At 38.6% G+C, this 27,677-nt stretch overlaps 1 protein-coding gene across 3 annotated transcripts in view; it reads right to left on the bottom strand.

The window, feature by feature from the left end:
- Positions 1–27,677, bottom strand: part of FILIP1 (filamin A interacting protein 1) — a 260,849-nt gene that overhangs the window by 20,944 nt on the left and 212,228 nt on the right. For 2 of the 3 annotated variants that reach the window (XM_021000129.2, XM_021000131.2), the window contains 2 exons: positions 8,759–11,564; positions 4,128–4,351 (listed from right to left, as the gene is read on the bottom strand). In XM_021000129.2, the coding sequence (XP_020855788.1) occupies positions 4,145–4,351; positions 8,759–11,564 (3,013 nt within the window). In that variant the 3' untranslated portion in view covers positions 4,128–4,144. The remainder of the gene's footprint in view (positions 1–4,127; positions 4,352–8,758; positions 11,565–27,677) is intronic. The other variant, XM_021000130.2, reaches the window with a different exon arrangement.

Here is a 27,677-nt window from a genome sequence, read left to right as displayed (position 1 = left end):
AATAAACTTTAGAGATCACCTAGTTCAACCCCTTCATCCTATAGATGAGGAAACTAAGGCCCAGAAAGGTCAAGTGTATGAGGGCCCAGAGAAAGTGGCAGAATTTGGATTTTAACTCAAGTTCAATGATTTAAAATTCAGCACACTTTCTAGAATACCGTGTTGTCCCTCCATTCAACCCACCTGTTTTGTAGATAAGGAAAGTAAGGCCCTGAGAGAGGTATGACATAAAATCTAGCTGGTGCCAAAGCCAAGTCTAGAAGCCAAGTCTCTGAACTTCTACTCTTGGGCCCGATCAATGTTCCACTCTTCAACAAGCTACTTAATAGGAAAATTCTTCCTGATAGTTAACTTAAGTTTCTTCTATTGCCACTTAAGCCAATTTTCTCTTCTTCTTCTTGATTTGAGTACAACTGGATTAATAATTAATTAATTAATTAGGGTTGGACTAGGTGATCTTTAAGGTACTTCTCATTCTAAATCTAAGATTTCATGCTCAACAACTGAACAGTCCCTAAGATCCTTCCTCTTTAATATTCAATTAATATCAATCAATAAGCATTTATTAAGAACCTAATATGTGCCAGGTCACTGTATTGGTCTTTGAGAATCCTTCATGGACTTGGAAACTATGGCTATGTCACCCTTTCAAAGCTTTCTCTTCTCCCTGTTGAACAAAGCTAATCTACTTAGACTATTCTGTGGATTAAGTGGAAAAAGTGCATGTCTCCTGAATGTGTTCTCTAGAAGCACAATTGTTAAAAGAGTGTTCCTATTTCATTGAAGAAAATCAGAGTTTCCTTAGCCACCTGCCTACTAGTGAATGATTCTGAATTGCCAATCCAGCAGTTTTCTCCCTGCAGCTCTCTCTGTCTCCTCTGTCATCTGATCTCTGCCCTACTCAGTGCCATGGAATAGGAAAGAAGCAGCCTCCCTCACTAAGTATGATTATTTGCATTTGTTGGATTTATTTTTGCCCTATTTTTTATTTCCCTTACAGGGGCTCATTTTTCTATCATTCCTTTAAAGAGTGACATACTCAAAAAGGAGAGGAAAGTCAATCATCTTGACCCTAGTTGCTCTCCACAATGAGCATGAATATTTTGAGGCAATAGTCTCCTAGATAGTGGGATAAAATCACTTCTGTTTTACTCTGTCCTCTCTCTAGTTCCCAAACATAATCCATCAGAGCTGTAACTAGGGGGGCACACTAGCATCCCTGTCTTTGGCACTTTACCTAGCATGTTGCATTGCCCACAGTATCTACCTCACGGGGTTGTTGTAAGGCTCAAGTGAGATGAGGTATGCAAAACATTTTGCCAACCCTAAAGTGCTATCTAAACGTCAGTAATTATTATTCCCAGGAAGTAATGCATATAGTGGGATGATTTGGCTGATTTAAATTTTACTAGACAATGCATATCCAAGCAGGGAAAAAAATTTTAGTCAGTTTTTGAGTATCAGATCATGCTCCCTTCTACAAAAACCTACCCAAAAGCATCTTAGAAACATTATGATCACAAATGGCAGCCAAAAACTGGTGTGCATTTAATCGTCCACCTCCTATCCCCAGTGGGTTTTCACTTCTAACGTGTGGCTTAAAACAAAGTTATACAATAAATGTAGAGTTTGTTCTAAAATCACAAAGAGAGACTATCACAGAGGTTGCTTTTCATCATTTCTGGAAAGCAAACATGTGTTAGTTCTGCCAAGTTTTCTTAGTAGACGCACTTTGTAGGCTAAGCTATTCCAAGATGCAGATGTGTAAACATCCTGTGGATGTGCTGTTAAACCTTTCCCAGAATACTCTGTGCTGACAGTACTATCTTCTCATAGGGAAGTCAGGAAGCATATTGTGAGCAGGTAAGAGCAAAAATAGCAGTAAGCGATATTAACACTGTGATCAGAACAGGAATGGGGCAGTGGCAGGAGAGGGCCTGGGAAAGGCAGCAAGGAAGGTCAAAAGGACTAGGATGCCTGGTGCCTTCAGGAGCCCACTCCACTACATCTTTACATTATACGGTAATGGCAGTCAATATTAGACAAATGCCTGGTGAGGCAAGGGTTCTATTTTTTGAAAGTCCTTGTTTTTGAAAGTTTTGGGTAGCAACTTTACCAAAGCAGAGATAATACCTTTTTTCAGATAAGCACAAGAAATCAGTAACCTAAAGATGAAAATCTCCTGGAGAAATACTATTTCAAAGTCCTATTTCTTAAAAGTCTCCATATCTTTCTGATCTTCTTTGACCTTTCTTCCCCCAACCACAGGACTCCACCAATACAACATGGCTCCATTATGGGCCCTTTCCTACAATAACATTTTGAGTTTATACCTTAAGAATCCAAGAGCAACAGGCCACAGGTGCCTCTCAAGAAAAAAGTGTGGAACGTAGAAAGCCATCTATCACTACTATAAACAATTCAAGTCAGAGTCCTGCCAATGACAAGAAATCTGGCATGGGAAAAAGCTACGTCTTTACTACTGAAGCATGAGTCATGTGTCAAAAGGTAATTAACTTCCCACTTCTCCTTTTTTAAAATATGAAAAGAAGTTCTCTAGTCAATTCATTTTTTAAAAATTCCTACATTTTACAAATTAAAAAAGAAAATTCCAGATTTGTAATTTTTGCATTGTTGCAGTCTCGTAAAGTTCACCCAAATGGTTCAAAAATTAAGACAAAAGCGCAGCCTGTGTGAGACCTTGTATGCTAAGCTACTGTTAGCCTTAAGCTCACTTTTTGTTATATGCACTGAAATTGCCAGTGTCTACTTAAATATGATTAATCACATCAGAATGACATCTGGTTTTTGCATCCACACCCAGTTTCATGCATATTAAAACATGCTTTGAAAGAATGAAAATGAAAATGAGATAAACATGGATAAAAATGATAAAGGGAAAAAAAAATCCACTTCTCCATACCACAAAGACTCCTGAGACTGGATCTATACTCATGAGCAAAGACTTCAGTGTGACTTGGGGAGAAAATCAATATCCAACTAAGTGGCATATGAAGTTTTGCACAATGGAAAGAGTCCTGGATTTGGAGTCAGAAGGACCTGGATTCAAATCTTGGCTCTGCCACTTACTACCTCTGTGGCCTTGGCAAATCACTTAACCTCTCTGGGTCAGTTGCTCATCTGTAAAATGATGGACTTGGACTAGCCAATGTCTAAGGTCCCTTCTGGCACTCAATCTCTGGTCGTATGCATCTTTTCCTGAAATCCCATTGGAATACATTAGCAATTTCTTTGAGCCATTTATTACGATCCGTTGGGCTGCAAGATAACCATCTAGAAGCTACAGTCACATCGCACACAATTTAAATACACTATTTTTTTACTTGATTATAGCAACATTATCACTAAATCAATGGTTTTCAGAATATCCTCTATAAAACTCAAGTAATCTTTTGGAGACTACAGGAAGTCTACCCTCTCTTGACCACTGAACCCTCTCCCCAAAAAAAGAAATTCAGTAACAGTAACGATTCTATCTATTGTGCCTCTGTCATTCATTTTTGTTGTATTTTATATTTCAAAGGAAATTATTCTTTGAAATTAATTTAAGGAAGATTTCTCTTTAGATAACAGTGTTGTTTTTTGAGGCACATATGACAAGCCAAGAGTTCCTTAGAGGCAGAGGAAATTATCCACAGCTGTAATTGTACCTTGTTTTAAGTGACTTATTTTTTGAAAATTAAAAACAGCAGAGGCAAATGAATACTAAACTAGGGCTGTTGAGAATCATAGACTGGTGGGGCTGAAAAAGCCCTGAAGTTGTCATCTAGTCCATTGCTCTCATTTTGCAGTTGAGTAAACTGAGGACAGAAAAGTCAAGTGACATTTCCAAGGTCTCACAGTAAATAACAAAATTAGGACTACAAACTAGGTCTTCTAACACCCACTCCAGTGCTATTTCTAGTGCACCATGCTGAAAGCATAATTTTGACTATAAGTTTTCTCCCCCGCACAGAGACAAAGATACACAATCAGTAAGACATGTAATTATTAGTTCATTATTTGGTAAATGATGTATTTACAACTTAAATTAGTACATGTAAACAGTTGCCACTAACAGACAGGAGGTAGATTTTCATGGTAGCCATAATAGCTGCACAACATACCCCCTTAGCCACTGCCCTCAGCCCTTCCCCCCTCCAAGAGAGGTAGTGCTGCGGGCTGAAGATTTCTTCAGTTCTATTTTCATAGACTGAGTCTCTGCTCGAGGCTCGAATTTGGTCAGATTTCCTGCTCCTGGGGCTGCCACTACTGCCTTTCCTGCTTTCATACCTTTTGACATAGGAATGCGGGTGGGTGTAGGCCGCTGAGATGACCCATCTTGTCCTGACTGTGAAAGAAAAAAATAAACAGATGTAAATTTCATTTGAGTGACTTTTCTGTGAGTGCATACATCAAAACCTGGAGTTTTATGATGTAGGAATACACCTGGGGATCATCTCATTAGATTTTATCTAGAATGAGATTTATACAATTATATACAGCATTACTATATATAACATACTGGGAAGAACATGTGCTATTATGTTATTACTACACAGATGAGGAATTCTTATACAGATGAGTCTCTTAGAGGATAAATGGTCCACCCAAAATTAAACAAATATTAAGCAGCATAGCCACGATAAAATGACAAAATCTCTTGAGTCTAGTGCTCTTTAATGCTTCCTAGATATGAGAGGGACTAAAGGGCTGGTCTTGGATTCAGGAAGACCTGAGTTCAAGTTTAACCTCTGATGCTTACTAGCTAGTTGTATAACCCCAGGTAAGTCACTTAACTTTGATAAGTCTCAGTTTCCTCAACTGTAAAATGAGCACAATATTGCCAGTTGCACTTACCTCCCAAGGTTGTCATGAGGCTCAAATGAGGCTTAAATATCACCGAGCATTTTTCAAACTTTATAGTGCTATTTGGGATCATGGATCTCGAATTGGAAGGGACAAGAGGTCAAACCAGTCCAAATTCCTCATTTTTCAAATAAGGCAACTGAGGTCCAGGGAGATTAAGTGACTTGCCCAAGATAACATAGGTAGCAAGTGTCAGATGTGGGATTTGAACCCAGGTCCTCTGATTCCAAAGCCAATGCTGTTTCCACTGTACCCACAAGGGCTCCTCTATATAAATGTCACTTATTATTTATTACCTCTAATTCCAAAGCACAGTCCCAACTTTCTTTTTTTTTTTTTCCTGTGGTGGAAGTTTATGAGGCCATCAGCTGGAGCATGGTAATCTTTTGGTGCTACAAAAGGTTTTGTTGCAGTGCTGAGACAAGATTTGGGGAGGGGGGGCTAGGAAAGCTTTGAAAATTATATTTCCCTCTGTATAATATCCTGGAAAGACTTAAGCCTTCACCAACATATGTGCAACTTGCCTTATCACAAAACAAAACAAAAATTATGGAGAGAGGAATTTTCTGGCATTCAAAATATATGCATTTATATTTTTAAAGTAATATTAAAAATATCTTTTTACCCCATATTCCCCTTCCTCCAGATGTGCCTTGCCCTAGGTGACTGATTACTTCCCACTCTTGTCAATCCATATCTATTTCATTAGAATTCTATTTGCTGTAATTCAGGGGTTCTTCACCTTTATTATCTCATAGACCTCTCTGTCAGTATGGTAAAGCTTATGGACCTTTTCTCAGAATAATTTTTTAAGACTGTCCCCAACTTCTTCTATACATCTTATTTTGTTATTATGTTGTTCTTCCATTAGACTACGAGCTGCTTGAAATGAAGGACTTTTTTTTTTTTGCTTTTCATTGTATCCTCAGCACTTAGCATAGTGCCTGGCACATAGTAAGTGCTTAATAAAAAGCTTGTTGAATGACTTGACAGATTTAATGCAGAAAACATATATACATGTATATATATTATATATTTATGATTTCACATGAATTACATTAAAATGAAGATGTAGAGGCAGCTAGGTGGCGCAGTGGATAGAGCTCTGGCCTTGGAGTCAGGAGGACCTGAGTTCAAATGTAACCTCAGACATGTAACACTCATTAGCTGCGTGACCTGGGCAAGTCACTTCATCCCAACTGACTCACTAAAAAAAAAAAGCAAAAAAAAAAAGAAAAGAAAAAAGAAATGAAGATGTAATCTCCCCATAGCCCATCCAAATTTACAGATCAAAGTTCACTGAAATTTCTGCAGAGACATCTTGGGGATCTATGAACCTCAGGCTAAAATACCAATGTCTACAGTAGAGAAACTGCCTTCCAAAATGCTAAGGTATTTTGAGCACTCTTGTGTCTTTAAGAATCTAAGATATGGGAAGTACTTTATCCTGTCTTATAGATGAGGTTGAGCTTTTCTGGGGGGGTGACTGGCTAATTAACCTAATAGGTCTTCGTAACCACTACCACTTACAACTCTTTCATTTCTCTGCACCAACCATAGCCAAGAGAAAGCAAACTTCGTAGCAACCTCCCTGGGCTCCCTGTGTAAGAGTCAGACAAAGATAGCATTCCAAGTCTTGAGAAGGATGGGGAACCTGGAATGCTATTTGACTCCAAAAGAAAAACTTTTGTGTAGCTCAAAGGTGCTGTTAGAAGGCTATTACTAGCTCACATTTTAAAAGCAGAATCTGAAGGCATGTGTACCATAGAAGTGTAATTTCTACTGAGGTTGTAAACAGACTATACAGCTAAAACAACCAGCTTCCACTCTTCCTTAAAAGGAGGCTGAAGAAACACTGGGCTGATTGTTTAAAAATTCAAGACTCATTAAGATTTCCTCATAATTGCATTTCCAATTGGTTACATTAAATGCCCTAGAGCAGTGATGTCAAACTCAAATAGAAATGGGGGGGGGCTGAACTATATGAAAGGAACCCTAAGGGCTGCATATTGACTTAGAAAACCATCCATTAACATTATCCATGTTCCTTTGTATTTTTATTTATTTTGTTAACTATTTCCCAATTACATTTTAATCTGGTTCAGATTTCACTCTGGAGTATTGTGGGCAGTGTTCAACAACTCTACCCGAGATGACCTCTAAGGTCCCAGCTCTGGATCTAGATCCAGCTGTTAAATATTCTACCACATTTATATTTGCAAATCTGTTCACAATCTACAAAAATATTCATATCATCTAAAGATATTCTGACTTGCTTCAAAAGACATTATAAAAGAGTTGCTGATCAGTAGAGGGAGCTTTCATATCGTCCATTTCCCAAGCTCTGACAAAATCAAAGTTTAGAACAACTCCAACAAAACATGGATTTTTTAGAAAATGACTTGCCCATTCTCATTCATTCATTCAACAAACATTGATTGATCCTCTACTATATACCCAAATTTTGTATCAAATAATGAGAAATATAGAGCTGAGAGGGATCATAGAGGTCATCTAGCCCAACCCCCTCCCTTTATAGATGAGGAAATGGAGGCCCAGAGAAGTGAAGACTTGCCCAAGATCTCCCAGGCTCTAAGGGGCTGCACCAGAATTGAAACTCAGGTCTTTGACTCTAAGTTGAGTTCTCTTTCCACTGGGGCTGGGATATGGATAGGATAGTCAATATCACCTTACATTCTTTCTAAAACTAGTAAGCCAACCAGTTAAAAGGACTTCTGCAGATGACTATGGAGGTCACTGAGAGATAAAAGATAGTGGGGGGGAAAGAAATGCCTACATTGGTAAAAGATGGATTAATTTATGGAGGAAATTCCTAGTTAGAAATTCTGCACATTTTTATGAGAGTTTTAGAAATCCCCAAACTCCTATAATGTCATCTTCTGTAAAATGGTGGCAAATTAGTAACCATAAAATTGTATGATTTTTTAAAAATAAGCATATTTTAAAAATAGAGGCAACATTTTGCAATGGCACCAGGCAAAACAGAACATTGGGGCAGTAGGGTTTATAGCATGCTATAGACACCCTTGGGAACTCATTGTGGGGAAACTCCCTGAAAAGATGCAGGTTGGCAACTTATAATTTCTGAGAGTGGGCTGGGGTACTAGAAAATGTAAGTGACTTGTCCATGGTCACACAACTATTACATGTCAGAGGGGCTTGAACGCAGATCTTTTATCCCTTTACCAACTTTGCCATGCTACTTTAACAATACATAGTAGGAAACCAAGGTGAACATAATTGGAAAAATTCTTGTTTGTGACATATCATGCCTGGAATAATGCCTTTTGAAATGTACTTCTAGAGGTGAATTTGCGAGGTGTAAATGCTCACATAGAAAATTTACCAATAAAGGATAGCTAGGTGGTATAGCTCACAGAGCACTGGCCCTGGTCAGGAGGACCTGAGTTCAAATACAGCCTCAGATACTTACAAGTGACCCTCAGCAAGTCCCTTAATCTCAATTGCCTCCAAAAAAAAAAGAAATTATACATATATGTGTATATATACACACACACACACACACACACATATACATATACACACACACACACACACACACACACACACACACACATATATATACACACACACAATACACACACACACACACACTTCTAGATTTGGTGTTCATAGGAACTGAACCCAAGTCTTTAATTGAACTTCAATTTCTTTACCTTTACATTTCTCTAAGGGTCACATAAAAAGCAATTCTGATGGTAAGATGAACATCATTTTGGTTTTGGTTTTGTTTTTTTAAGAGGTTAAGCTATTTGATATGGGGATATTTAAGAGCTTCTTCACTCTTTCTCCCATTTTTTCCCCTAGATAAATCTCAATGAATATCCTGGAAACCTACTCTACTTACCATTGACTGAGTTCCCCTGGAGGATGATGTGGTAGCAGGTGTTATAGTGATGGTGCTTGTCACTTTGCTTCCTCCAGGCCTTGAGGAAAGGTTGTTCCTAGGAGAACGAAGGACAGTTCCAGTGGCAACCTCCTTTTCAGCTGTCACATTGACTGGTCTAACTGTAATGAGTGGGCTTGCCCCTTCGGCAGACGCCCCAGGGGATCGTTTAAATTGTGAACCCAAGTGAATGTGAATTTTGTTGTCCTCTGTGGTTATGATGTTGGCATTGGAGTTGAATTTTCGTACTGGTGTTGGGACAGTCTGTTTTTCTGGGGTTACTTTGAAGACAGTCCTTCCTATGGGCATTTCCTTTGATTCTGGAGATACAGAGATCTCTGCTGGTGCAGCAGATGTTGATACTGCCATTATCTGAATAGGGGATGTGGGTCTCTCCATAAAAGTTCCCCTGCCACCCTCAGAGGTCTTCTCTCTTGAGAATGTAGTTATTGTGACTGGTGACATGGCACGTTCTGGCCCCAACGTTGTGTCACTCGCTTTTGATTTCTGAGACATGACATTTGGTGAGGGAATAATGGTGATCCGTGGTTTTTGGTTCCCTAAGGTAGGAATGACAGTGGTGCTAGAAAAAAATTCTTCAGATGTTGGACTAGTTATCTCCAAAGTAGCTGTGCTATTTTCATGATCAGGAGTCACCCGAATATGAAGAGGCTGGCCCTGCTTTGGTGAAAGAACCACCTCTCCAGGATGTCCTGGACTAGAATTTACTTGAGGCCCTTTCTCTGGAGTTGTTTGGGGACCATTTTCTCTTTTTCTCATCCATGGGATCCAAGATTTTCTCATTGTAAGCTCATTTGCTGCTGGAGGATACCTGTCCAGTACAGATGAACGCTCCATGGGCTTCTTTAGCCCCACCTGCCGAAGATTGCTCATAATATGATTCTCCTCTTGAAAGGATTTTCTTATAAACACAGCTGGGGTTTCTTCCTCTGCTGCTTCATTGCTAACTACATCTGTCTGCACACCAGTGGATGCTACAGGAATATCTACCATCCTCCTTCCATTCACACTTGGCCTTAGAGCTCGGCTATAACGCTTAGAGAGCTCTAACTCTTTTGTCAAGTTCAGGACTTCCTGTCCCATGTTTCGGTTCTTGATTTCCTCTTCCATAAACCTTTGCTGAAGAACTGAGTAGTCCACCTGTAGCTGAGAAAGCTGGTCTTCTTTGTTCATTAACTCATGAATCTTCTCTTTCAGAGCTTGTACTTCAGCCTTCAAGTCTCGACTCTTGGCCTCTTCCAACCGGAATCGATGTCTTAGCTCAGCCTCCTGACTCACAGCCTCACCTTTCTCAATTGCTTTATTTTTTGCAATCTGGTGCTTTATCTCCTCCAGCTGTTGAGAGAGGAAGTTAGCCTTATCCTGCTCAGTTCTGAATTTTTGCTCCAGCTGATCATACTCATCCTCTGTCTTCATCAAGTCTCCTTCAACAACTTCTAATTGTTGGAGACGCTTTTTCAGTCTTTCTATTTCTAGTGTTAATTCTTTAATCTTGTTATCTTCTGGGCAGGTCAGTTCGGGTCCTTTTCGAGATCTGCTTCTGGTTATTTCTCGTTCCACTTCCTCCATGCCATCCAGCCTTTTCTTTAATCTGTCAACACTACAACTCAGCTCTGAGGATTTTTCTTCTTCACTTTTCAGTCTGCCCATTAACTCATCTCTCTCTTTTGTCAAGCTATATACCTTTTCCTCCATTTCAGACTTCAGTTTTAAAAGCTTCTTACTTTCATCAATTAGTTTCTCAGTCACATCCATAACCTTCCCTTGCTCCACCTTGAAATTTTTATTGAGACCATCTACTTTTCTTTCTTCTTGTTTTATTTTTTCCATCATATTTTTCCTTTCATCGACCAGCATCACAGTAAATGACTTCAGCTTTGTCAGATCATCCTTTAAACTCATTTCAGCCTTTTCTAATCGGCTTTCAGAAGATTCAAGGTCTTTAACTCGACTCTTCACCACTTCCAATTCATTTATCAGGTCTTTGGTTAAGTTTTTCTCTTTTTCCAGGTTCAAGTGCAACTGTGTGCACTCTGATTTGCTCTTGCTGAAAGCCTCTTCCAGCTTCTCCAGTTCGGCCATTCTCTTCTGTAACTTCTCAACTTCGAGCCTGAGCTCCTTGCTGTGGTGTTCTTCTTCTTGCAGTTTCTTCTTCAGTTCTCGACATTGTGATTCCGTTTTGGTGATCTCCTCATCTTTGCCTTCCATTTCCAGCACACGCTTCCGGAGGTTTTCCACCTCCACCATCAGGCTAGAGTTCCCACATTCCCCTTTGGCTATTTTATCTCTTAGCTCCTGAAGTTCTTCCTCAGCCTTCTGGAGGTTCTTGTTAGTTTCTTCTAGTTCCTCGATTCTTCGAGTCAAACCTACCAGCTTAAGCCTAAGCTGTCTGTTGTGTGATTCCTGATTGGCCAATTTAGCATTCATCTCTTCATGCTCTTGAGAGAACCTTGAAGACTTATGTTCAAAGTCTACTTCTAACTTAAGTAGTTTTTGCCTATCTTCTTTGGATTTTGAAGTAATAGCTTTCAGTTTCTCCTCTTCTTCCTTCAGTTTCTGTGTGAGGTCTTGTACCTTCTGGCTCTGCAGGCCAAGTTGTTCAATGTGCATTTGTCTTTCATCTACCAGCATGAGGGCAAATGACTTGAGTTTCACCAGTTCATCTCTCAATTTATTGAGCCTCTTGGTGTTTTCTTTTTCTTTTCGAGCTTGATAGATCTTCTCCTGTTCAAGAAGCTTTTTTAACCTGAAATAAAATATAATCATGCATTAACAGATCGATTAACACTGATGTTTGAGTCCTAGTATGAAATTAAAATTGAAATCATCATCTCAACAAATTATCTCATATCCATAGATGTATGTGGTATGCCAGACCAATATTAACAGGATAAGGGTAGAAAACTAATTGCTAAAAATGAGAATTTTTTTAAAAAATGAAATTTACTGAAGGGGGCAGGGAGACCCTAAAGTCCAGGGTCTTCAGTGGATTATAGATTTAGAACTATAAAGGGTCTTGGAAGCTGTCTTGCCCAGTCAGTAAACAAGCAAGTATGAAGACCTTACTATGTGCAGGCACTGTCCTAAGTGCTGGAGATACAAAGAAAGGGGAAAAAAAAAACTAGTCCCTGCTCTCAGAGGAGCTCAACTCTAGCAAACTGAGGAACCTAAGGACCATTCATGTATGAATTGTGTTAAAGACACCTGGTATTCATTGCTTTACTTGCTATTTAAATTAAGTAAATATTACTTAATGATGATGAAACTAAAGAAGACGACCTGACAAAAGTTCTCCCCTCCTTTTTTATACTTGGCTAACCAATGACCTTGTCCCCTTTCCTCACTACATAATTTTACTTTGATAGAGACCAAGGTTGGGAGGAAATCAAGGGCTCTTCCAAATTTAAAAAAAATCAATTTCTAGAATTTCTTCTCTGCCGTAGCTCTTCTTCTTGATATGATGTAGAAAGCAGTCTCCTTTAGGATAAGGATTTATTTATTTTGTATCATCAGCCCCTAGGGCATCTTTTGACACAAGGAGGCACTTTATAAATCCTTGTTGATTCATTCACTCATTCATCTAGCTCTCAAAGTGAAAACAGCATATAATTGGCTTCTTTTACTTGATCAGTCATAGCCATTTTGAGAATTTACTTTAATATATCCATAAAAGCACTGAAGTTAATATAATAGTTAATATGTAGACCATATGTTAATATGAAAATGTTTCTGTAGCTATTTAATGTGTTTATGGTAAAGTTATAAACAACCAATAAAATGCGTTTATTTAGGTACATTTTGTTCTTTCGATAGTCACACAGACTCCATAAACATTTTCTTCACCTAATTTGTTTTGAGAAGTTTATTAAACATTTTTGACTTGATGAGCTGTTAATAAAGTAAATGCAATTATAATAAATTTCACATTGCGTCATGCAATAACTGGATGAACCTATAGAAACAATTTATAGCAGCTTCATAATAGAACCATGTGTCAGATTAGTGTTAGTTTTGATGATTTCACCACAATATAATCTATGTAATGTGTTTATAAACCATAGCATGCTCTTTCAAGAGCTATATAAACTTGTACACAGGATCTGTGTGACTTTGGAAAGACCACTTAAAGCTCTCTGGGCCCCAGTTTCTTGAACCGTAAAATGAGAGCCGTCCAATATTAAGTAGATCAGTGGTGTCAAACTCAAATAGAAGCAGATCTCTGTGGGTTACATATTGACTTAGAAAACCACAAATTAACACTGTTTATGTTGTATTGTATTATTATTCATTTCCTAATTACATTTTAATCTTGATCCAGGCAATTTTGTGGGCACTGGAGGGTATGTGAGTTTGACAACTCTTAATTATATGATCTCAAAAGTCTGTTCCATCTCTAAACCTATGATCCTAGTACCATAGAGTTGGAAGGAAGGTTAGAGATCATCTAGTTCAGCCCCCTCTTTTTATAAGTGACAAAACTAAGACCTTAAGTGATTTGTCCAGGATTATAAAAGTAGTAATGTAATAATAACTAACATTTATTTAGTACTATAGTTTTGTAAAGTACTTTCCCTATATTACCTCATCTGAAGCTTGAATCAACTGTATGAGATAGATGCTATTTTACATTTTATAGTTGAGGAAGTTGAGGCAGACACAGGTTAAATGAATGTCTAGTTAAATAAGTAGCTAGTAAGTGCCTGAACCAGGATTTGAATTCAGGTCTTCCTGACTCCAAATTCAACACTAAAGCATGGTCTTCTGGATTCAAATGTAACACTCTTTCCATTCTAAAACACTAGGCCTATAGATTCTATACAACTACCCTAAATTTATTGTTAAAATGGGAAAATGGGAGAAAGAATTTCCTCTTCAAAATCATAAATACTTTAGATGAGTTTTGACAGCCTTAGCACTTTTGATTACAAATTAGTGAAAAGTGAAAGCAGAATTTAAGAAGCAACTATGCCCCCCTCACCCCAAATTACTTCAAAGCTTCTAAGAATAACACTGGTCAGTGATGTGACAGTGAGATCATGACTGTCTAGGTCTTAACAGAGAAGTGCTAGAGAGTTTCCTGAGGTCCACAAAGGTTAAATGATTTGTCCAGTGTCATACTGGTCTTTCTGACTCCAAGTTCAGTACTCTAGCCATTATACTATATTGCCTCTTAAATATTAAGTTTGCGAGATGTCACTTCCTCCTCCTCCTCATCACTATCATCATCATCGTGGTAGCAAAATGGATAGAGTGCTGGACATTGAGTTGGGAAGAGCTGAGTTCAAATCCCACCTCAAATCCTTACTAATTACATGACCCTGGGAAAGTCATTTAACCTTTCTTAGCCTCAGTTTCCTCATCTGTCAAATAAAGATAATAATACTGCCTATCTCCCAGGGTTGTTTTGAGGATAAAATGAAATGTTATTTGAAAAATGTTTTTATAAACTTCAAAGTGCTACAGTCACATTCATTATTATTAGTTATCATCCTGGTACTAGGAAATGATTGCAGAACAGCCTCTTTGCAGGTTTGATTGACTTAATCAATCATCAAGTATTTATTAGGCACATATGATGTGCCAGGCACAGTAGTAGGTGCTAGCCATGTAGATACAGAGATTGAAACAATCTCAAGAAGCATCTACTCAAATGAGATTTAGTAGTAGCTATAACAGTTGACACATCTCATACATATTTTGAAGAGAAAATGATAAATTTCAGTTAGAGGTTAATGGAAAATAAAGATACAATTTTTTCCCCATCCAGGTTCAAAGACTTCATGAAATCTATGGTACATGGACTCCCAGGTAAAGAACCTTTGCACTAAAATGAAGGTTTAAGTTTCTATAAAATAAAAGTGAAGTATACTTCATTTTATAAGACCTTGGTAATTTCTACCTCTACATTCTTGTACATGCCATTACTCCTCTGGAATGTGTGTGTGTGTGTGTGTGTGTGTGTGTGTGTGTGTGTGTGTGTGTATGTGTGTGTGTGTGTGTGCTCTCTTCTCTATCGGTGAAGTCCCTCCCTTCCTTCCAAACTGTTCAACTCACTTATGGCATGAAACCTTCCCTGCCCAGCACCTCTTTGGTGGATATATTCCTTAAAAATACACCCTAATATTCTCTTAGCACTTAGGTTTCTAATGCCATACAATAGTGTGGGCATCATAGAATGTTAAAAATCAAAGGATTCTTGGGAATCATTCAGTCCAACATCCTGCTGTATGAGGGGCGGGAGGTGAAAGGGGGATGATTAAGAGTTCTATTTTGTTTTGTTGTGTTTTTAATGTTGTGTTTGAATGTTGTGTTTTTAATTGTAATTTACATGTAACTGGGGAAAAATAAAATACTATTAAAGGTAAAAGAGAGAGAGAGAAAGCTATAATAGACACTAGAACTTAAAAAAAAAAGAATTCTATTTTGGACATGCTGAGATTTAGGTGATAGTAGTAGGCCACCTGTGTGGTAATATTTAATAACTAGCATTTGGTCAGGACTGAAAATAGAGATTTGTGAGTCATTTATATAGAGGTGCTAGTTGAGAATGAGATTTCTAATTAATAAAAGAGAGATCCAGAAGAGCAGAGAACCAAACCTTGGGGAATACTTACTATGAAGGGGAGGAGAGGAAAAGGATCCTGCAGAAGAGACAGAGGAGAAGCCATCAGAGAATTAGGAGCAGAACCAGGATAATGCAGCACCAGAGAAGCCGAGGGAGGAGAGTTTCACCAAAATCAAATGGTGCCTAGATTTACAGCAGGAAGGGACCTTAGAAGTAGTCCAGTCCAATACCCCCATTTCACAGATGAGGAAGCTTAGGTGAAGTGACTTGTCTGATCACATGCTAGATTCAAATTCCAGCTTTGTCGCTTGCTACCTCTGGGACTGAGGTCAAGTTATTTTATTTTTCTAAGTTTCAAATTCCTCATCTGTAAAATAAGAGGAGCTAGGGAGAAAGGGGGTGGGGAGTTTAGATCGTATGACATCTAAGGTGCTTTATAGCTCTAAATCTACGATCCTAATATCAAAGCCAAGATACAAACTTTGGTCCTCAGATCATAAACCCAGGTCTTTTTTCCCATTGTGCCATAGTTCTATAAGTTCTCTTCCCCATAATATGCAATATGCTTCCCTGCTTCAAGAATTCTTATTCTTGTTCTGTGGAAGTTCACAGAAACTAAGGCCTCCTTTATGTTGCAAGATTGGTGTTGAAAAAGTGGTAGGTTTAAAGGTGTCTTTGATCTACTAAGAGGCCTGCACTGCTGATGAGGTCTAAGGGTGTGTCCAGCATTGTTCCCCTGAGCTTTAAATATTATCCAGGTTTTCCTTAGATTGTGTCCACATTACTGTTCTTCCTTTTTTTTTTGTTAACTGCTATAAAACCGTATCTGAAAATGGTACATGTTTGTCTTTTTCTTTGTTGAGGAATTTCATGTTTTGTTTTCTGATTACTATACACGTGAGTTAGAAATTACTTAGAATATATAGCTAGTAGAACCAATCTTTACAAACAATTTGTTGCAAAATTTATCATAAAATTGTTAAGGTATCTTTGACACATTTTAGCTAATGCAGATTTAAATTTATTTTCTTCCACAATTGAAAACAAATTACAATTTGTTTAGCCATTACCCAATCATTGGGCATTTATTTGTTCCATATTCCAAGTTCTTTGATACTACAAAAAGTATTGCCATACATACTCTGATGTTTAAAGGGCCTTCATTTTTGTCACTGACCTCAGCTCCTAAATTTTAGAGCCAATACCTGGATCCCAAATAAATTTCAGAAACCCTTCTCAACAGCACACAGTCACTCAACCCAGCCTGCTTGACTCCTGTACCTTGCAAAGCTATATTGCATGGGGGGAAGCCTATCTACAATCCCTGAACCACTATGAGCTCATCTGAACTCAGCTCTTTATGTTATTTTACCTTCTTTAAGAAATACATGTTTCCCTAATAATTCAAATATAACAGTAATTCTACAATAACCAACAAGAAATTCATCTAAATATGTCAACCATTCTATAATAGCTGATTTTTCTTGATAGTCAACAAGCAATAATCACTTATAAGTGCCAACTATGTGGTAGGCACTATGTTAAGTGCTGAAAACACAAAGAAAGGCAAAAGATAGTCCCTGTTCTTAAAGAGCTCATGGTGTATGATGGTCAGTTTTTATTCTAGGAATAATGGGCTTCCTTGATACCTAAAGCCAAAATATTGTTTAAGGAAAGGCAAATTTATCTGCATAGGAGAAAATGCCATTAAAGCCTCAAGTTTCACTTCAATTGCAATGATTTCCAGTCACAAGCAATTAAACAGCTCCTTCTGTTGCAGATTATCACTAAAAAGACTATGGTGTTCCCACTTCTATCTTCCCCAGCAATCCTGGGTTGCTATTTTTGTAAAGTGATTAACAAAATGAAATTCAAAAACACATTCAGAACAGCACACTAATTTACAGTCATCTTTAAAACATCATGGTGTAAGAAAAACATCAGACCTGGTCAAGAGACCCGAGTTCTAGCAAATCCCTCACTAGTTAAGTGAAGTGGGCAATTGCCAGAGGTGTGTTCTGGAGCTGGCTCTTTTGTTGACTGCTAACTCTTCACTGTGAGCCTAGAAACGAGCAAGCTTCAAATCAGGGCTTAATTTATTGTTTTGTGGATTGTTTACATTTAAGAAAGTGATAGAGAAAAATCTTAATAATGCAAATTAAACCTAAAAGTGAATCTTGAGTACATTTTCCCCCCTGGAGATCTGGTTGTTAAACATTTACCAGCCCACTCCTACAAACCTTGTTCTAGGCCTCAATTTCCTCATTATCATATTCTATGATTAGAGATACTGGAATGGGGAGGCTAAGTGTTATAATCAAAGTGACAGCAGCGCAGAACAGTTTGAGGGACTATGTTTGATATCTTATATTTTATATGTCCTCAGGACTAAGTTAAGGAGGGTAACATTTAGGCTGAGAGGAAGGGATTATTATTTTCCATGAACACTATTATAACTTCATTTATCTTTGACATATAAGTATACCTTTCCTTTTTAAAATGTATTATTATTATTATTATTTTATTTTCTGTGCAGAGTTGATAACTCCAGAGAACCTGGAAAACCCTCCAAATGTGTTTGGGACCTTTTTATATCCTGAGAGGGCTTCTGAAGATGGGGGGGTGGGGAGGGGGAGAGTGTAGCATGGGGAGAATTACATGCACAAATGCAAATTAATAGGATCTTCTACTGTAGAAGCCAACTCTTGCCTGGAAAAGGCTCTGGATTTGGAGTTAGAGAATCTGGATTCAAGTCCTGGCCCTGCCATTTAATATCTGCCTCACCTCATGCAACTCCCAACCTCCCTGAGATTTAGAACTTTGTTCGCTCATCTGCAAAATGAAATAATTGGACTAGATGACCTCTCAGGTTCCCTTATAGCTCTAAGTCTATGATTCTAAGGAGATCTCTCATGGAGTGACTCAAGGATCTGTCCTTGGCTCTGTGCTATTAAATGGGTTTTTTTTACTAACAACTTGGATAAGAGCATAGGTGGCATACTTATTAAATGTTAAGATGACACACAGCTGGGAAAGGAGCATGTGTAGTGAGGGGGAAGTGGAAAGGAATGAGCCTTAAGAGCCTACTATGTGCCAGGCACCTTGCTGAGCACTTCACAAAACACTGGCAGAAAGTATCCCCTTTTTATATATGAGGACACTGAGGCAGACAGAGGTTAAAGGACTTGCCAAGAGTCACCAACTAGTAAGCATCTGAGGCTGCATTTAAACTCAGCTCTTCCTGACTTCAGGCCTTGTAGTACTTAGTTGTAGAAGATAGCTAATGCATGAGATAATAGTCAGGATCCAAAAATATAGCTCATAGGCTAGAATATTGGGTCAAATCTAAGATGATAAAACTTCATTGGGATAAATAAAACCATAGATTTTAAAGTTGGAAGGAAATTTACAGGTTAACTAATCCAACCTCTTCCTTTTATAGATGATAAAACTGAAGCGGAACAGAAGGCGGGAGGAGTTACTTCCCCAAGGTCACGGGTAGTAAATAGCAGAGGCATATTCAAACCCAGGCTCTCTAACTCCAAATCCAGCCTTTGATTCATGGTATCCTAACTCTTGTGCTTGGGTTCAAAACAGAAAATCATCTTCATAGGTATAAGAAGGGGAAGATGCTGTTCTATAAAAAAGTTTATCTGAAAAAAGATTTGGGTGTTTTAATGGATAGAAAGTACCATACGCAATAATGGAATGGCATGGTTGCCAAAAAAAAAGCTAATATCATCTTGGGCTATGTTAAAAGAAGCAAAACATCCAGGACTAGGGAGATTTTACTCCCAGTGTACTCAACCCTAGTCCTGTGCCTAGTGCTGGAACCAGTTCTAACTGGCTTACAAGAGCTGATTGTTAAATTTTCAGTGTGAACATTTCTCCCTAAGAAATCGGTGACAGGTCCAAAAAAGGGCATGATTATCTAGATCCTGCGCTTCTAGCTTGGGCAACATGGGGAGACCTCATCTTTAATAAATGAATGAATGAATGAAACAAGAGGGTTGGGGCAGAGCATTTCTAAGGCTTCCTCCAGTTCTAAATCTTATGATCTTTAATATTATAGAATCCTTCATGGAGAGAAAAAAAAGGTAGCATCAACCCTGATTGGGGATCTGGAGGCAACATGACAGCTTTGGATTTCTGTGAATTTTCCGCATACTTCCTATTTCTATTTATCATGGACAATATAGTTGAATACCTCATATCCATATATTATATGGCACCAGTGACTGAAGGATTCAAGTACTTTTAAAATCTTATCTAACACACACTGTTAACTTCCCCATGAGACTGATAAAAAGTGGTCTCATTTTTACATCTAATCATGGGAATGAGTAATGCAGCCAGGCCTAGAATATGTCTGAGCCTCTAATGAGAACCAGGAAGTCTAATGAGAAATTGAAAATTCTCTGCCTCCTCCTTTTTCTTCCTGCTTGTTTAGTTTTCATGAGAATCTGTTTAGAATCAGTACTGGTGGAGTTGTTAGAGTTGGGAGGTGGGGGTGGAAAAGAGATTCCTAGTGCATTTTGCTACAGGAAAATGCTAATATTCATTTATCCTACCTCTTGGTACAGCAGTAGGAGGAGGTGGGATGAGTGGGAGAAGTAGAATTAGTACTCTGAATGGGAGCAATACAGATTTTGCAGGCCTAATTAAATTTTTGCTGGAAGGATGATTTCAGTAATTATTTGCAAGGCTGGCGTGATCTCCATCCACTGGCACGCAACCAATGTAAGCAGAACCCCCAATTCTCTGAATGCTTTGCTGGCTTCTTATTTTAAAAGACTTTCTTATGAAAGAGACAATGAAGGACAGACAAATAAGTCTTCTTGGTTAATAATTACTATCTAAATATATTTCTCATGCCCAGTTTTATAAAAAAAAAAAGGGGGGGGAGCAGGGAAGAATGAAACTCGGCCTCAAGGGAGAAACATTCCTTGCTTCTAGGCAAGAGAGGAGAAAAATCTCCTCTCTCCATCATTAGTCACTATATATATATATATATATATATATATATATATATATATATATATATTTTTTTTTTTTTTAAGGCAATTGGGGTTAAGTGACTTACACAGGGTCACACAGCTAGTAAGCGTTAAGTGTTTGGTCTGAGGTCACATTTGAACTCAAGTCCTCCTGACTTCAGGGATGGTGCTCTATCCACTGTGCCACCTAGCTGCCCCTAGCCATGATATCTTATAGTAGAACTACTTGCCCGGTAGGAGACACCACACTCATCAAGGGGAAAAAGAAAGAGTTGAAGCAGCTCTAATGATTGTGACTTCTGGCAGCAGAGAAGAGAGCTAGTTATGAATTCAAGAGAGTTAACCCTGGCAACTGAGAGTTAAACTGCAAAGAGAAGCAGGCCTGGGGAGCCCAGCTGAGCAACCGGTCCAACAGTGTGAGGACACCTTGAGAAAAGAAAGGCCATTGAGGCTCTGAAATGCAGGACTATTGAAGCACCTTGGCCACTTGTGTTTCTTATATGGGTGCCTCTCTTCTAGCATATTCTATGCATGTTCTAATTTTTCCACTGATGCTGGGTGTATTTGTGGAAGAGTGTGCCCCTCATTTATGGGGAAAATGTTTTGTAGTGACTATTCCTACCATGCCATCTCAGTAAATGACTGTTAAAGGTAAATACAACAATAGAGGCTCGAAAGTTGGGCATGATTTCCTTTCCTGGAAAACCTAACCATAACCTACAAGTTCAGTTTGGGAGGATATCCCAAGAGGGTCTGTGACCTTAATTCGGACCTGTAATTTCGTGTGTGCAGGAAATTCTATTGTAGAAACTCTCTCCTCCAATGCAGGTCAGAAACTCAGTACAAACAGACAAGTAACACCTTTGTAACTTACAGTCTTAGAGAATATGCAGTACAAATTCAAGTAACGCGACCACTTCAGGGGATGCATGATTCATACAAATTGGGACCTAGTAATATCTCCAGACACTGAGATGTTCAGTGATTTACTCATTGTCATTCAGCCAGTTTAGGCTGTATGGTACTTACTAGCTGTGGGATCCTGGGAAAGTCACTTAACCTCTGTTTGCCTCAGTTTGCTCAACTGTAAAATGGGGATAATAATTGTACCTACCTCCCAGGATTGTTTAGTCATTTCATTCATGTCTGACTTTTTGTGACCCCATTTGGGTTTCTTTTTTTTCTTTTTTGGCAAAGATATTGGTTTGCCATTTCCTTGTCCAACTTATTTTACAGATGAGGAAACTGAGGCAAACAAGGTTAAGTGACTTGTCCAGGGTCCCACAGCTAGTAAGTGTCTTGAGGCCAGATTTGAAGTTGGGAAGATGAGTCTTCCTGGTGGCACAGTGATAGAGTGCTGGGCCTGTAGTCAGAAAGACTCATCTTCATGAATTCAAACATGTGCCTGACACTTACTAGCTGTGTGACCTGGGCAAATCACTTAACCCTATTTGCCTCAGTTTCCTCATCTGTAAAATCAGTTGGAAAAGGAAATAGCAAACCACTCTAGTATCTTTGCCAAGAAAACCCCAAATGGGATTACAAAGAGTTGGAAACAACCACCACCACCACCACCACCACCACTATCACTACAACTCTTTTAAAAATTGCAAAGGTGTCACTTAAAGAACATACATATTACACTTTTTAAATAGTAACTAAAAATAGGCACATAACCAAATTTAAATGATCACATACATTATGTTTATATATATGTATATATGTGCATATATACACACACTTTTTATACACACGCACACACACACATACACACACAGAGGTTGCTTCACTTTGACAGGCCAGAGGAAGCCTATAGTGAAAGCGAATCCCTATATAAATATAAATATATATATATATATATATATATATATATATATATATATATATATATATATATATATATATATATACACACTTTTTTTTGGTAAGGCAATTGGGGTTAAGTGACTTGCCCAGGGTCACACAGCTAGTAAGTTTCAAGTGTCTGAGGCTGCATTTGAACTCAGGTCCTCCTGACTGTGCCACCTAGCTGCCCCAATTCCTATATTACCACCTGCTTGGGGACAGTTATAGTCAGCTCTTCATGACACACTTTAGGGACAATTTCACAAAGGACAGGAAACAGTGACAGAGCAACCATACGAAGATAGATCTGGTGCCTTCTAGCGCAACACTCTTGTTTTACAGATGAAGAAAGAGGCCAAAAGAGGTTAAGTAACTTACAAAAGGTGAAATAGGAAACAAGCAGTAGAGGCAGGATTAGAACTCAGGTCCTCTGACTCCAGAACCATTTGCTCATTCCCCTGTACCATGCCACCATCTATTTTTATTTTGGCAGTTGTTCAGAGAATTTTCCCAAGCAGTATGTTGGCTTGGTTAATAATGCTTAATGTAGGCCAATCCTCCAGTTCACTTGCATTCTCTTGCTAATATGGCAGAAACAGACTGTAAAACTAGATGAGGAGTAAAGGGAGACCTGGCTGGGATTAAGAATTTGCCTTGGCTAAATTCACCAAGTACAGCTTCTAAATTTGACTGTACATCCTAGGTGATATGCTCAAGTCCTTCTAAATCAGCCAGCCAGAGCTCTAGAAGGCTGTCTTGTGGGCTGAAAGTATTATTTGACTTTTAATGTTCCTGGGAGACATTAAAAATGGGGCAATTTTTAGAGTTCGGTCCAGCATTGAACAGCTGGCTACTAATCCCATAAACCAGAGCCATGAAAGGATGTGAATAGACAAGTGGTAGAAGTACGTCCAATTAAATCTTAACAGAAAATAAACTGAACCAGCCAGTCTCCCAGCCATTTCACCTTGATTTCCCCCGCTTAAAAAATAAATAATACATCCATTAACAAAGAGAATGCATTCCAACCACACACTTCTTTGCCAGGAACTTCACAGCCAGAGGAATTATAGAGAAGGTACAGAGACGAATTCCAGGGCATCAAGTAAGGGGGTGGGGAGCAGAGCAGGAGGTGATCTACCCCTGGCTATTTTTTCAAACTCAGAGGAAGTCACTCAGTCTTTCTGGGCCTCAGTTTCCTCATGTGTAAGATAAGGAGTTTGGACTCCTTACCATTCTAGCATTACACATTTCTTGTTTTGGTGAAGCAATTGGGGTTAAGTGACTTGCCCAGAGTCACACAAGCTAGTAAGTATTATGTGTCTGAAGCTGGATTTGAACTCAGGTCCTCCTGACTCCAGGGCCAGTATTCCATCCACCAAGCCACCTAGCTGTTCCTTAGCATTACACATTTCTGTGATTTCAATAGAAAGTTATTTTTTTTAAAATGGCTAAATTTAACATCAGATTGGGCAGAAAATATAAAATACACATTGTAAAATCTTTTAGCAGAAGGAAGGCAGGGTTAAGTTTAGGAGCATAATCTGTGTTTGAGGCAGGGAAAGGGTAGAGGATAGTCTGAGAAAGAAGATCTACCAGGAGACATCTATTAACTATAAGAATAACAAGCATAGCTAGTGTTTAAAGCTTGCAAGAAATTGACATGTGTTAACTTGAAGAGTGCAGGTCTTAGAAGGTAATAGCAAACAGACACAGGTTCTCTGCACCGAGGACTGGACCTACTTCAGCCTCTCCTGGAAGTATTCTACAAGAACAGGGTACCTTTTTGGAGGGAGAGACCATGATAGGCCCTGCTGATTCCACTTTGCTTTCTTTCTTTTTTTTTTTTTTTAGTGAGGCAATTGGGGTTAAGTGACTTGCCCAGAGTCACACAGCTAGTGAGTGTTATGTGTCTGAGGCCGGATTTGAACTCAGGTACTCTTGACTTCAGGGCCGGTGCTCTATCCACTGCCCCACCTAGCTGCCCCTCCAATTTGCTTTCAATCAAGCAATTAGCATTTATTAAATGACTGCTACAGGTCAAATGTCATGTTAGGGTCTGAGGATATAAAAACAAAAATGAAACATTCTTGCCCTCAAGAAGCTTGCATTCTGGGGCAGCTAGGTAGTGCAGTGAATAGATCACTGGTCTTGGAGTCAGGAGGACCTGAGTTCAAATCCAGCCTCAGACACTTACTAGCTGTGTGACCCTGGGCAAGTCATTTAACCCCGATAGCCTCAATATTAAAAAAAAAGCTTGCATTCTAATTATTAGGAGAAACCACACGCACACATGAGTATACAATAGAGACAAAGCAAATACAAAATCCTTTTAGCAATAGGTTAAATGACATAATAGGTGGCATTTTATTGAGTGTTGAAGGAAGCTAAGGATTTTTTTTTAAAAATCTGCATTGTGTCTTCACTATATCTCATCTTCAGCCCCAACAAAATCTCATCTTTTACAGGAAGTCTTCCCCAAACCCTCTTAATTCTGGTGCCTTCCCTCTGTTAACTGTTCCCTATTTATCCTGTATACATTCTTGCTTTGTATATATTTGTTTGCATGTTGTCTCCCCCTTTAGGTTATAAGCCCTTCAAGGGCAGGAACTTTTTTTTTTCTGCCTCTTTTTGTATCGCCAGTGTATAATACCTGGCACATAATAGGTACTTAATAAATGTTTATTGATTGATCTTCATTTTGAACTAAATTCTAGTACTCCCTCCCCCCTCCAACCTAATGAGTTAACCCTTATAATAAAGAAAAGAAAGAGGGTGGGAAAGGCAGGTAAGCAGTACAGTGGATAGAGCACAGGTCCTAAAGTCAGGAAGACCTGAGTTCAAATCTAGCCTCAGAAGTTTACTAGCTGTGTGACCCTGGGCAAGTCACTTAACCTCTGTCTGCCTTAGCTTCCTTATCTATGAAATAGGGATGATACATAACAGCACCAGGCTTCCAGGGTTGTTGAGGTTCAAATGAGACTAAATTTGTAAAGCCCTTTGCAAACCTTAAAACGCTTTGCAAAAACTTGCAATTAGTATTTTTGAAAACAGTTAAGCCACACCAATCGACAGTCACGTAACTGCCAGTGTCTGCAAAAATGCCTTTCTCACCAAGGAAGGGAAAGAAGCGCATTTTCTCAGTTTCTCTTCAGGACCAAGCTTTTTGGTCATTTTAATTACACAGTGTTCAATTTGTTGTTTCTTCTTGGTAATGGTGATGGGGTTGTTATTCTTCCCTTTATAGTGTTTTCCCATTCTGCTTACTTACAGAGTAACTGTCACTGTAGCAATTCATCTGTCTTCCCATGATTATCTGAATTCTTTATATGTGCTGTTTTTATGATACTGTAATAGTGCATTACATTCACATAGAACTATTTGCTTAATCATTCCCCTACTGATTGGCTTCTACTTTGTTTCCAATCTTTTGCTTTCACAAAAAAAACTGCTTCTATAAATATTTTGGTCTAAATGGGATCCTTCTCTTTGCCTTGAGTCTTAGCTGGCTCAAGAGACTAACAGATCAAGTTGCTGACCTGTAGGCTGGAAAATATTTAACAACCAGCTCTACAGAAATGCAAGCAACATTTTCAAGTTTAACCTGTACTATTAACATTTTTTCCATCATTTTCTTAAATCTAGATAATCAAAGAAAGAATAAATCCAGCCCTGATGTAGCATTTGCTGGTTTCCCAGATGTAAATGCTTATACTGAAAATTTAACCATCTCTAAATGGTTCTGGCACACCTTTGTCACCTGAATATTAAACAGCAAATTTGTCTTTGTATAGTTGAAGGTAAACCAGGCAATATTATAAAGTACATCTTCCAGGCCTCTTTAGACTCCATTTCTTCCCACTTCCCCCTCACCCTAAGGTTGATCTTTCTTATTTATTGCCTTTTGCTCCCATCATGCCAAGCATCAAGATGTCACAGTTAAAGGATACAAATATTTTAGTCACTTTTTTAGCATAATTTTAAATTGCTTTCCAGGATGGTTGGTCCAATTTGCAGTTATATCAATGGGGTATTCATGTATTTGTCTTTTTGTAGCTACTCCAATACTGTTTCTAGCTTTTACCATCTTTGTCAATTTGCTGAGTGTGAGGTAAAACCTTAGAGTTGCTTCGATTTGTATCTGTCATTAGTGATTTGCAGCAATCTTTCATATGGTTATTCATAACTTGCAATTAAAAGAAAATGGTTCATATCCGCTGACCATCTGTCCAATGAATTATATGTCTTAGATAACAGGTATTTATAGAGAAATTTGATGCAAAGTTGCTTCCTCCTTCCCTCCTTGCCCACCAATCAACAAGGAAACTGGTAATCCTAAGAAACTGAGATGAGGAGGGAGTATATTCCAGACATAGAAGACAACCTGTACAAAGGTTTGGGCACCAGGGATGGAACACTATGTTGGAAAAACATAGTGATGGGGGCAGCTAGATGGCACAGTGGATGGAACACTGGCCCTGGAGTCAGGAGGACCTGAGTTCAAATCTGGCCTCACACACATAACACTCAGTAGCTGTGTGACCCTGGGCAAGTTACAACCCCATTGCCTAGCCAAAAAAAAAAAAAAAAAGAAAAGCATAGGGATGGCATTGAAGCCAGGAAGACTTGGGTTCAAATACTACCTCCAGTAATTACTGCCTGTTAGTAAGTCACTTAAGTGTCTTGGCCTCAGTGAACCGTATCTGTAAAATGAAGGGATTGGTCTCAATGACCTTTGTGGTTTATTCAAACTCTAAATGAATGATCCCTATGATCCTAAGCAAGCTAGTTTGAGAAGGGAAGGTAATAAGCATTTATATAGTGCCTACTATGTGCCAGATACAGTGTTAGGTAATTTTTTTAAAACAAATATTTTCTCATTTGATCTTTATAATAACCCTAGGAGGTAGGCGCTATTATTATCCCCATTTTATAGTTGAGTAAACTGAGGCACACAGAGGTTAACAGGTTTGCCCAGCATCACACAGCTAGTAATTATTTGAGGTCAGGCTCGAATTCAGATCTTCCTGATTGCAAGTCCAGTGATCTATCCACTGTGCCAGCAGCTGCTTCTTGGTGACCTTCAAGGCTATTTTGGCTTGAATATAGAATGCATGAAGGAGAATAATGCACAATAAGTTTCGAAAAGTAGGCTGGAGTCAGATTATAAAGGCTCAGACAGAGGAGTTAGTATTTTATCTTCAGGATAAAGTGGAACTACTGCAGCTTTTTAAGCCAAGAAGTGACCTGGTCAGACCTAGGCTTTAGGAATATTACTTTAGCATCTGTATAGAGGGTGGATTGTTGAAGGGACTCTAAAAGGACTAAATCATCTTCAGTAGCAGAGTAGGTTTAATAGAATTTTAAGGATCTCCTAAGCCCCTGTCCCTAAAAGTCCCCTAATCTGTTTACTCTGTTATGAAAAGAGAAAACCTTGAGTTCAAAAATAGAT

The sequence above is a fragment of the Phascolarctos cinereus genome, unplaced genomic scaffold, assembly GCF_003287225.1.
Source record: "Phascolarctos cinereus isolate Bilbo 61053 unplaced genomic scaffold, phaCin_HiC Scaffold_5;HRSCAF=322, whole genome shotgun sequence".
NCBI classification, from domain to species: domain Eukaryota; kingdom Metazoa; phylum Chordata; class Mammalia; order Diprotodontia; family Phascolarctidae; genus Phascolarctos; species Phascolarctos cinereus.
This window is presented reverse-complemented; position numbering and strand designations above follow the sequence as displayed.